Here is a 12,200-nt window from a genome sequence, read left to right on the forward strand (position 1 = left end):
GCTACCTTTTTGTGAGAGTTGGGAAGTTAACAGTTGCACCTTTCTGTCTAGGGACAGTCTGCACATGCACCCAGAGAACAGTGAGGTTTACCCTGTTTTTCAAATTTTAAAGGCAGTGAGAAACTTTCTTTGATTTTATCTGAATGGTTTCAGCAGATTTGCAGAGAAGTTGGGCTGTTTCTTTCCCCCCTGGGTGTAGCAGCGGGAGGCAAATCCCACTGCCACAGCCGAAAATAAGTTTCTGCAAAACAAATAGTGACTGGAATGATTAATTAAAGTAGAAAAAAAGAAAAAGGGGGTTGAACTCCCTGGCTGTGTTTTGGTTTCTCCTTGAGAAACTGCATCTCCTTCAGCCACAATATCTTCTACTTCTCCACGAGCCTTTCTGTGACAACCAGGGACCTCAAAAGGCTGCCCATGCCCTGTTGGGATTAGGGCAGATCCCGACAATGCCAGGGGATGTGGGGAGTCTTTTGCTCTGACTAGAGCCTCTCAATATTTGTGCATTCCTTGGGGAATGAAGGCTTCTTGTACACAGAAAATTGAATTAATTCAGAGAGAGTTTCAGGCTTATGTGTGTCTGCCTGCTGATAGATCTGTGCTATGGTCCCAGCCAAAAACTTTGAAGCTGAGATGTGGAAAAAACATCAGCCCTTCGACCCTCTGCTCTTTCCTCTTGGCTGGAAATGATCCCAGCTGCTTCAAATCCTTCTCCAGAGGTGGTGGGGGAGGGTGGGTTTCTTCTGCTCCTTCCTGTGTAACTGAGACCTCACAGGGTGGTGCCTTCCAATCCAAACCCTTCTGGGATTCTATGAACCAGCAGCCAGACTGTGTGAGCACACAGCAGAGTTCACAGCATCACTTTGGGTTAGAAGTGGCCTCTGCAGGTCATCCAGTCCAACCTTACCAAGGCAGGGTCACCTGGAGCAGCTGACACAGGAATACGTCCAGGTGGGGTGTACAATGTGCAGATATACTCTTTTCCTACTACAATATCCACAGCTACAAGCTCAACAACAGGTGCAATTGTGGTTAGTGCTAACTGTGTGTAAAGCTAGACAGTGGTCATGATCACAGGAAAGCTTTACCCCAACTTCATCATTTCCATATGTCCAAAAGACCTGCAAGAAGTTTGTTATCTTCATTTTTGAACTGCCAATTCCTCTCCTAGATCTGACTAGAACTGGCCAGACTATTAAGCCAGTATTCTGGGGAATGGCAGGCAGACAGTGCACATAATAAACCCCAGAGAGGTTTGGGTATGAACACAGCAGGAGCAGCTGTGGTGTGGATGTTCCTCTCCACCCATCACACCTGCAGGGAAACTCTCAGCCCAAATGTCCAGCTCTCAATCCAGGAAGGACATTGAGGGGCTGGAGTGTGTCCAGCCAAGGGGGCAGAGCTGGGGAAAGCTCTGGAGCACCAGGAGTGGCTGAGGGAGCCTGGAGAAGAGGAGGCTCAGAAGGAACTTTCTGTGCTCCACAATTATCTCATGGAGGTTGTAGCCAGGGGTTGGGCACCAAGGGACAGGGTGAGAGGACAGTCTTAAGCTGCATCAGGCAGACCATGAGGAGAAATTCCTTCATAGAAAGGACATTGGAAGGAGCTGCCCAGGGCAGTGGTGGAGTCCCCACCTCTAGAGGTGTTTACAGAAACACTGAATGTGGCACACGGTGCTCTGGTCTAGTTAACATGGTGTTCATCCCTCACGGGTTGGACTCGATGACCCCAGAGATCTTTCCCAGCTGATTGATTCTCCGATTCCCGGCAGCCAGACCTCGCAGGCGCGGTGGCTGCAGGGGTCCAGATGGGCCTCCCACAGCCTGGGGAACACCCGGCTATGACCAGGCCGGGCGACACCTCCCACCTCGCTGGGGTATTTCCCCCTTCTGAATAGCGCAAACACAACAATAATGAAATAAAAATGCAAAAGGGGTGGGGAGAGAAAGAGACAGACAAACAGAGAGAGAAAGGGGGGACCCCGTCTCCATGGTAACGGTCCCACAGCGCCTCCTGTTGCCATGGTAACGGGCAGGCCTTCCGGCGGCGGCCGGAAGCGGCGGGCGCGCGGGGCAGCAATGGCGGCGCCCTCGGCCCCGCCGGCCGCCGCCGCCCTCACGGTGCTGCTGTCGGTCGGTGCCTCCGCGCCCGGGCTGCTTTGGGGTGTCCCCGCCGGCCGCTCCGCCGCCTCGCTGCGCCCCGCAGCCCTGCACGACGGGGAAGGTGAGCGGGGCCGCCGGCGGGCGCAGCCGCCGCTTGCTTGGTCCCACTCCCCACCCCATTCCGCGCCTTCCCCAGATCGCAGCGGAGCTTTGTGTCCCCTCTCTGCGGCCCTATCCTTGTCCTGCCCTGGGCCGCATGGTACCCTCCCCTCGCCATTTCTGTGCATTTCCTCAAGCCTGTCTCCTACTCCTCTTCTCCGTGTCCCCTTTTCTTCCTCTTTCCACGCGCTGCCCTGGCTGCACCGAGCCTGCTGGGCTCCCATGTCAATCCCCGACATCAGGCTGCTCCCCCGCGCGCTCCTCTCTGCCCTTTAACAGTAATCCCGGTGGGCAACATTACCAAGAGCTTGAGGCATTTGCGTTTCTCAGTCACTGTGGTATTTCCAGAATGATTTTTATCACACTTTTAATTCCAGCTTAGTCCCGTGAAGTGATTTCCTTTATCAGTCCAGGGCTCTGAGCTGATGGGTGGATTCCACCGTCTCCTCACACGTCTCCAGGGGTTGCACTGCTCTGTTTTGTTTCTCACTGGTATTTTTCTGGCTGTGCAACTGAGGTTGATGGGAGGGAAATAGAGAAGTCTGTCTCAATCCTTGCTGTGTGCCTTGGAGAACACGTAAACAGAAACACTTCTGAGGTGTGATGACCTCCAGACATTTTTGGTGATGAAAATCGGCCTTCCAGGAATTTAAAAACTGTTTATATTTTTGCCAAAATCATCAGTACTGTAACAGCTAATTTTACATCTCTTGCCTCTTTTAATGAGACTGAAATTTACTACAGATGCTGTTGCTTTTTTCCAGGCAGCTTCCCAGGAAGCAGCAAGAGCCAGCCCATATGTTTGTGACACCCAAGACAGCACTTGTTTTCACTCTATCTGGTTATTTATGTCTGGTTTGAAGGCCTCAGGTTCCTTCTCCTCTACGCCAGGATAGAAATGAAAGCTGTTAATTAATCCCATGGGCTCACTCTCCCTCTGCTGAAGCATCTAATTGTTTTACAGCAACCCCAGTGCTGTCTGTGCCTGTCTGAGGTGCTGCTGTGCTCAGTTCACAGGTTGATCACCTACATCTTCATCTATGAAGATCTGATCTCGCTGGCCTGTGGTGCTGTTATCATCTGGTACTTTGCTGGCAGCTTTGAGAAGAACGTGGGCACAGTGAAGCACTGCATCCTCACTGCCACTTTCTCTGTGCTCTCTGCCCTCCTGTACCTGTTCCTCCAGCCCCTTGTCTCCAGGCTGCTGCAAGTGGGAGATGTCAAAGGGTTCATGCCAGTGGCTTTTGCCATGCTGGGGGTTTCCACCACACGCTCACGCATGAGAAGCACTCTGATTTTTGGGTGCAGAGTTCCTGTGGTGCTGGTGCCATGGCTTGGGCTCTGCATAGCATGGTTTTTCCCCCACTCTTCCCTGCTGGGGAACCTGAGTGGGCTCCTGGTTGGGGAAGCCTGTATCCTTTCTGAGTGGGAACTCTGAGCCATGTGGGATCGTGCTGGGAAGGAGGTGCTGTGGTTCTCATTGCTGAGGTACACTGGCTTTTCCTGGGCTCTTGCCCTGCACTCAGCATCACTGGCTTTTCTCATCCCATATCCCATATCCCATATCCCATCCCATTCTGCATTTGTGTTTTACCTCCTGCTGCCCCTTCTCAGTGCATGCAGAGAACGTGGAGCTGAGGAGGGCAAAGCTCTCTGAACGTGGTGCTGGGTAGAAGTGGCAGAATTCTCCAGAGAGAGGGGTTTGTGGACAGAGGGGGACTCTGTGTGACTGTGTGAGGGATGAGTGTGTTTTGTCCTCAGCTTTCCTTAACAAGCTCCTGACTTCAGATGGTCTTGGCTACTGTTTCTGCTTGGATTTTCCAGACCCTGTGGGCTCTAAGCTGGACCGAGTGTTCCCTTTCACTCTGCTGAAGAGGACACCAGGGCTGAAATACATCCCAGGGTCCTTAGCAGAGAGAAGAGCCTCTGAAAACAGCAGGCAAGTACAGCAGTTCCTGTGAAACACTTGTAGGGGAATTTTCAGGTGTGAGTAGAGGCCTTAAATCATCTCTAAAAGCTGAATTGTGCCTCTCCTGTTCACATGTGGGTGCCATGGGGAGCAGAGTCACCCGTTGATGTTACACTGGTGACATTAGTGTGACTGAGGAGTTACCACACATTAACCCAACCAGGTCTTTAGTGAAAGCTGAATGGAGGTTACAGACCTCTCCTTTGCTGCAAGGACAGTGTGTACACATGGGAGTATTGCAGCTCTGGCTGACAGGAAAGCTAAGTTGTGTAACTGCCCCAGCATTAGGGAGTTGTTCCTGGCTATATGGCTCCCTGGGGCATGATCCTTATCTTTATTTGCCCCACCTCTCCTGCCAGGAATGCTGTGAAGTGAGTTGTGTCCAAACCTACTTAGGATCAGAGCATTATAAATTAAGGATGGCACTTACAAAGTTCAGTGCAGACCTTTTACTCTAAGCTTTCAGCAGGTTTTCAGTGTCAAGGCAGTGTTGCTTTACTGAAAAGAAACCTTGGGGCTCACAGCTGACATGCAGGAAATGTTTTAAGTTTAGCACAAACCACAAGAATTCACTTGTCCTTTAAAAAGCTTGAAAATGTAGGTCAAATATTTACTTAATTCTAAGGTGTCCTTTCAGTTTCACAGAGGAAAAATAATTTTCTGTTGGGGTTAAATTCTCTGTATTGTTCAATTCATCAGCTCACTGTAAATGTTATCTGAAGTGGAAGCATTCCCAGGTGTTTGCACTGGCCTCACCCATGGGAAACCATAAAAGCAGCCCTTATCTGTAGCAGGAGTGTCCCCCAGGTCCATCAGGACACTCAAAACATGTGAGTGCTTGCAGGGGAGGCCAGACAGACCCAGAATTTGTGTTTTTCTTCTCTCCCTCCTGTGCAAGTGCAGCTTTTGGGAGGAGAGGCAGCTGGCTCCATGCTGAGCCTGTGTCAGCACCAGTCCCATCCTGCTGTGCACAGCACCTCAGTGTCTAAACCTGCCTCCTTTGGTGAGGTGACACAGACTGTTGTGACACAAAGGTATTTACATGAACATTTGACTATCAAGCAGGGCATGGGAAGATGTTTCTAGGATGCTTCCACTGCTGCAGCTGAATTTGCATGTCTGTGTCTTAGATTCAACTTCTCTAACTGCTTCTGGAGTTTAATTTCTAGTATTTCCATTCTTATTTCCAAGAAAGAGCTCTTAATAGTTCGAGATTTGTTTTCATTTAAAATTTTCATAAAATTCAGGCATTAAATTGCTGCAAGACAGGAGATAATTCTTTGAAGTCCAGGCCTTGGCATCGTGTTTGTGTCCACAACTAAAAAAAAAAAAAAAAAATCTAAACTCAAACCCACGCCTCAAATAATTAAAAAGAAATCTCCAAGCCTGAAAACCCCAGCATGAGCCAGTCTCTTCTTCTTGCTGGGAACTTGGCAGTCATGGCTTCATGAATATTGCCTGGATTCTCAGCTCTCATCCTCATGTTGTGCGTGGGCTGAGCAGCACTCCTGAAGTCCCAGAGGCTGAGGCTTCCAGGCAGATTGCCTCTCTCCTGATAGGTTTTGGCAGGATGAGTCATGCCTTGTGCTGGCAAACACTTCCTAGCCCTTGATTCTGAATGATTAATTTTATTTCTAACTCATTCTTTTATTTCTAACTCTCTCCTCTTGTCTTTTTTTTCTTTTTTTTTTTTTTTTTCCCTCTCTATACTCTGTGCTCTTACTTGCACCAAAGGCCTTTGTGTTTTCTTGATAAATAACACTTGGCAGCTGTAACATCTCCTGATTTATGACTTGGCAGATGTCACTCACAGGGCTGGGAGGATGTGCACAGGGATCTCAAAGAACATTTCAGTTTGGCTTTGTGTATTCTTGCACAAAGAGTCTGGGGCCTAGAGCCAGGCTCGTTCAGTGGGTGTGGAGTCAGAGTGGGTTGGGAGTGGGAACAGCTGTCCTGGGAGGCCACTAAACCCATTTTTTACTCAAGTGCTGCTTATAATAAGAGCTTATGTTGTAGTGAATCCATCTGATGGATTTCAGTGACCTCTGAGCGCTGGTCAGGAGGAAATCTGCCCCCAGGGCACTTCCAGCAGTAATTAGGCAATGTCAGTTCTGAGCACAGTGTAACCTTCTGTTTTCTTCCTGCCCAGGATTATCCCTGTGCCTGGCACTTACCCCACCCAGAGCTACCACTGCCCTTCGCCTCTGGCTCTTCCTGCTCACCCCGGTGCCCAGAGCTTTCATCCCAGCCACACTGCAGGACATGGCCTCACTCTGGGACACCAGGCACCTCAGCAGGGCTGTGCTGCAGGACACAGCCTCAGTTCTTCCCACTGCCCAGCCAGAGGTGCCTTTGGAGAGTCTTCTGGGCAGTGCTGCCAGCTGGGCAAATTCCCTGTCCCACAGCCACCTGCAGCCACGGGCCTTCTGTCTGCTGTGCAGCAAGCACCTGGGTATCCAGCAACCCCAGTGGGCCCTGTTTCAGCTGAATTTACCAGAGTCCAGGTGTACTGATCTGTGTGACAGCAGCAGCACTCACACAGGGGCAGGACCAGTGTGAGGCTTGCACAGCAGTGCATTGCTGGCATCTTTGCTGTGTCTGGGGTGGGGTTGGAATGGGTTGGTAGCTCCAATGAAGGCCATTCCCCTGCTCCCTGGCACAGTCTACTTGAATTATATTTCCTTTATAATTGTTTTTTTACTTCTGGTGTGGCTGGATCACCTCTATGAATTTCTTATGCTTTTTAAGTCTTTCTTCTTTGCTGCATTTAGCAGCTGCCTTTTTCCACAAGTCCACTGGAGTTCCAGTGCATCAGCTTCCCAAGCCAAGGAAGGAACCTCACAGGCAAAACACTGAGCAAATCTGGTGTTTAACTGGGCTGCAGCAATAAGCACTTTCCATTTACATTCCTGTCTTTTTTACAGGTGTGATGTAGCTAGAACCCAAAAGGGAATCATAGGAGCCTTAGTTTGTAACCTAAAATTAAATGGAGGACAGATGTCTGTTCTACTGGTGACTTGTCCACTAAGAGAGTGCCTTGAAGAGGGCTTGGGGCAAGGGGATAGAATACGGAATAGTTTCTTCTGCCCCAAAACATAGCTCTAAAATACTGAATGTCCTGTGCCTGCATCAATGGATTACCTTTATTTTCTGAAAGCACTGTACCAGCTCAGCCTGTGTCACCAGCACTTGGTAAAGCAACCTCAAAAGCCTGTGAAGTAGTGAGAGACTTTTCAGTAAGGGATTTTGACCCTTTGTGGAGCAAATATTTATAAATCCAAGGAGCTGGGAGGGACCTTAACAATGGGTTAGAAGAACTAAGTGGAATGCAGCAGTGCTGTTGGGAGTGTAGAAATCTCACCCACCAGTATTAGCACAATCTCTCTCTGTTTTTTTCAGAGCTGGTGGGCAGGTGTGTGGGAGAGGGGAGTTTTCAGCCAGGGATTTGCAATAGGGCTGTAATGAAGGAGTTTGTCCAGTTGCTGGGATTTGAGCTTTATTCTCAGCAGTGTAGCCCACTGTCCAGTACCCAGGAGGAATCTGCTGTCTCTGTGTCTGTAAATCAGCCAGAATCTCAACAATTGCCCTTGACTCTTACTTGGAGTTTTGCTGTGCTCCATGAAGCACAAAGTGCCATTCTTGCTTTTGCAAATGTTCTTGCAGTGCCTCACCCATGCCCAGAAACTCAGCCTGGGGGCTCCTCCCTGCTCTAGGTGAGCCTGGCCAGAGGCAGCACTGGCAGCTGCACTTTCCAAAGCACATCCCTGCCTCATTTTCCCATCAGCAGGGTCTGAAGAAGCCCCATGTTGTCATCCAGCTGCTTTACTTCTCCAGCAGCCCCTCTGGAATGACTGCCACGGGGCCATGTGGGATGCAGGGGCTTCCTTTTGGAGGAGACCAAAGTCAGTGCTGAAATTTGCACCTGAGATAAATAAGACATGAGTAAGAAGCTCTTCCTGCAAAGGTGAGCACCTCAGGCAGGGCTTTCAGGAGGAGGATGCAGCAACTTGGGAACCAGCTTGGAGTTGGGGGACAATTCTGTCTCCTAGTTGATTATTTCACTCCTCTGTGGGATCACAAACAGGTCCTGTTTTTTTCCTGCTGACAGCAATTGCATTGTTATATTTTTAGTGTGGAACAAGAGTGGGATAAGGAGCTTGTTTGGAATTCAAAAGCATAGTTTTAATACCAGGAAAGAAATACTGGACATAACATTGCAATGTTGATACTCCACTCCTGTTGGTGACTTGGTTTTCCTCCTTGTGAAATCCTTACCTGTAAATTTAGGAATTTTATCACTGATTTTTTCCAGAAAAGTGATGAGGATTGTTAGCAATCACAAATGTTGTGTATCTTCAAACTGTGAACTTGAAATAGAATCTGAAAGATGGACTGGTTCATGTCTGGGTTTGTTTATAAGCGGGGAGCTGGAACGTGCCCCTCTGGGGGATGGGTGGGACAGGACCTGTGGGGTGGGATCAGTGGGGCAGGGTCAGTGGGTTGGGATCTGGGATGGATCAGTGGGGTGTAATCAGTGGGATGGGATCAGCGAGATGGGATCAGGGATGGATCAGTGGGTTGGGATCTGGGATGGATCAGTGGGGTGGGATCAGGGATGGATCAGTGGGGCGGGATCTGGGAGATGGGATCAGTGGAGTGGAATCAATGGGATGGGATCAGGGATGGATCAGTGGGGTGGGATAGGATCAGTGGGGTGGAATCAGTGGAGTGGGATCAGGGATGGATAACTGGGATGGATCAGTGGAGCAGGATCTGTAAGATGGGATCAGTGGGATGGGATCAGGGATGGATCAGTGGGGTGGGATCAGTGGGATGGGATCAGAGGAATGTATCAGTGGGATGGGATCAGAGGGATGTATCAGTGGGATGGGATCAGTGGGATGGGATCTGGGATGGATCAGTGGGGTGGGATCAGTGGGATGGATCAGTGGGATGGGATCAGAGGGATGGATCAGTGGGGTGGGATCAGGGATGGATCAGTGGGATGGGATCAGGGATGGATCAGGGATGGATCAGTGGGGTGGGATCAGGGATGGATCAGTGATGGATCAGTGGGATAGGATCTGTAGCACGGGCTGCAGGCGGGGTGAGCGCAGCCGCGTGTCAGGCCGGTGGCCGCGGTCGCGCACTGAGGACGAGCGCTGGGGACAAGCGGTACTGCAGGCTGGAACACGCTGCAAACCGGCTGTTTTCCTGTCCAGCTCTTTATCAGTCCATCTGGAGAGAGACTCGCTCTGCCCGCAGAGCTGTCAAAGGGACAGGGAGCAGTTTCCTGCCTTTATAGAGAAAGCCCTGGAAGAGTCCCCGCAGTGTCCCAGCCCCAGTCCCGGCTGGTGCAAACCTCCCTCCAGAGGGAAGGAGCAGGCACCAGCCACCAACATTTCTGTGCTGGGACAACTGCCACAGCCATCCAGGAGAGCCCTGAGGACAGGACATGCCAGATGAGCACAAAACAACAGTTTGGACTTTTTGTCTTTCTGTTTCCAGACCGTTTTGGAGTTTCTTGGTGACCGTAGCAGATCACTTGGTGTTTCTGATTCCTACAGCTTTCACCAGGTCCCCAGGAGTGCTCTGAGTCCAGCTGCACCTTCTGGTCATGTGCAATGTGTTGGACCTCACTTCAGTGCCCTTCAGATGGTTGTTTGTGGAGATTTCTGTTCCCTGCTTTTCTGAGGACACCCATTCCACAGTGAAATTCTCTTGGGCAGTGGAGTTCAACAAGTCCCAGTTCCTCAGAACTCATCACCCAGGGAAGTGAGAGGGAGGAAACAGGTTGGGATAAGACATTTGCAAACGTGTCTGAGGCTGAGAAGAGGATTTAAATTTGGAAGAGAGGGAGGTAAAAGTCATCAGCTCACTGGGCTTTTGCATCTGCCTAATAAGCTCACAGTAATGTCACTCATCACACATTGCAGTACCTGCACATTTCCTTGGCGGGGAGACAGAGAATTGAAGTTCCTAAATCAGGGAGGAAAAAAAAAAAAAAAGGAAAAAAACCCACCAAAACAAAAACCAAAGGAAGGAAGAAGAAAAAACATCAATAACCTCCCAGCCTGGGATGTCTGCCCCTGGGAACGTGCTGTCCCTGGAGGTTTGTTATTCAATGGCTCATTCCCAGTTAAACTGCCACTTCTTTCTGTGCCAGGATTGTGTCTGTCCAGAGGGTGTGCAGAGAGTCCAGAAAGCCCCTTGGGTTGCACCCATGTCCTTAGAAGGTCACTGCAGAGGGACAGCCTGGGGACAAGGTCAGGGAGCAGAGCCAGCTGTTCCCTGTCCTTGGAGTAGTGGTCCTGCCATGAGAAGGATGCTCTGGAAGTCCAAGTCCATCCCCTCTGCTTTTCAGCTCCTACCTTGGCACAAGGGAAAAGGAGTCAGGGATACACAAGGATACATGAGGAAAGCAGAACTGACTTGGACCTACATTGCTGTCCCATCCAGGAGTGGGGAGGCCTGGCAGGGGACATTGATTCTGGAAGGAAAATGGGTCTGTGTTTACTTCCCTGTCACTAATTTTTTAGCCAAGCACAGCCATCCTGACTGGGGGCAGGTTCCCTGTGCCAGGCCCAGGACACTGCCAAACACCACCTCTGTGGCTGTCTCGTGGGGTCCTGTGTTGTTTGTTGGCACTGTCAGAGCTCTGTGGCCAAAAGTTCAGCCTCAAACTGTGCTGGGAACGCAGCACAGAGAAGAGCTGAAGATGTGGGAGAAATAGGTAGAGAGACAAAGTGCTGAACCAAACAGATCTCTGGGGGCGGCAGGAATGTGCTGCTTCCCCCTGGGAGCCTTGGGCTGGGTGTGATGAGACCCCTGCCACTTCCCTGTGGGGACAGAATAGGACAGGCTGTGCCTGTCCCCAGTCCAGGTACCTGATGGGATGACCCCAGCCATGAACCTGCTCTGTCCTGCTGTGCCCTCAGGGCCATTGGGATCTTTAACTCGTGTCCATTCACCCCATGGGGTATGGTCACAGCCCATGAGTTTCCATAGGGTCAATCCCAAACCTCATGTGAGTGGCATCAGTTCTCAGGTGACTTCACACCCCTCAACCCTCTGCTCAAATGCTGTCAGGAAACAGGGGGTCCCTGCAGCCTTGGGCTTGTGGTCTCCAGGTCTGTGCCCCCTCCTCACACCTCTCCAGGTGCCTCCCAGGCCCAGCTCAAACTTTGGACCTTCCTCGAGTCTTTTATTGACTCTGGAGCGAGCGTCAGCACAGCGATAGCGTCAGGATGGTGACTGTGGATGTGCCAATGCCCAGCAGGCAAAGGGAGGGGACCCAGCCCAGGGTGACCCCACACAGCCAGAGGGCTGCTCAGCGGGGTCAGGACAAGCTGTGCCTCTGGCTTTGGCAAGCTGGAAACAGCAGAGTTGTAACTCAGCTTCCCCCGCAAAAAAACCCCAAAAAACCAGCAGAGAGGAGAGCAGCAATCCCTGCAGGACCCGGAGTCTGGAGGTCTGCGTTGTGAAATCTCCCACTGGGACTGCTGGGGATGCTTCCAGAGCTGCTTGTGCAACTTCCTGTGTGCAGCAAGAGAAAGACCACCCCAAACCATCCCAATCATCTGGGCTGTGGTTAAACCAGGAGCATGTGCTTGCCCCGGCTGGAGCAGCCCCTGACACCCCACAGAGCCCTGGTCTGGGAAATGACCTTGGGGGAACTGGGAGTCCCCCAGCAGCACCATGTGCACCCGGGAGCGGCCACAGACAGGGATCCTGGCTCAGCCCACTTAGTGTCCAAAACTGACCTCAGCACCCTGACCCCAGTCCATGACCCCAAACATGACTCCACAGTGACCCAAGCCCTGCTCCCACTGTAACCCCAACTGTGACCCCAACACTCACCCCCATACTCACCTGAACTACAATGCTGACCCCAAGCCTGCCCCTCACATTGCCCCCCTGCTTGCACCCACTGTGGCCTCTGGATCGTGTTGTTCTGCCCCATCCTTGAC

General features: G+C 51.0%; 1 protein-coding gene across 1 annotated transcript; it reads left to right on the forward strand.

Moving 5' to 3' along the window:
• Nucleotides 1-2,055: 2,055 nt before the first annotated feature.
• Nucleotides 2,056-8,622, forward strand: RHBDD2 (rhomboid domain containing 2). Its single transcript, XM_079325429.1, has 4 exons — nucleotides 2,056-2,223; nucleotides 3,272-3,673; nucleotides 4,050-4,200; nucleotides 6,380-8,622. Exons 1-4 carry the CDS (start codon nucleotides 2,079-2,081, stop codon nucleotides 6,741-6,743), a joined length of 1,062 nt encoding a protein of 353 aa, XP_079181555.1. The 5' UTR covers nucleotides 2,056-2,078; the 3' UTR covers nucleotides 6,744-8,622.
• Nucleotides 8,623-12,200: the final 3,578 nt, after the last annotated feature.

Source organism: Erithacus rubecula, assembly GCF_903797595.1.
Source record: "Erithacus rubecula genome assembly, chromosome: 22".
Taxonomy (NCBI): Eukaryota; Metazoa; Chordata; class Aves; order Passeriformes; family Muscicapidae; genus Erithacus; species Erithacus rubecula.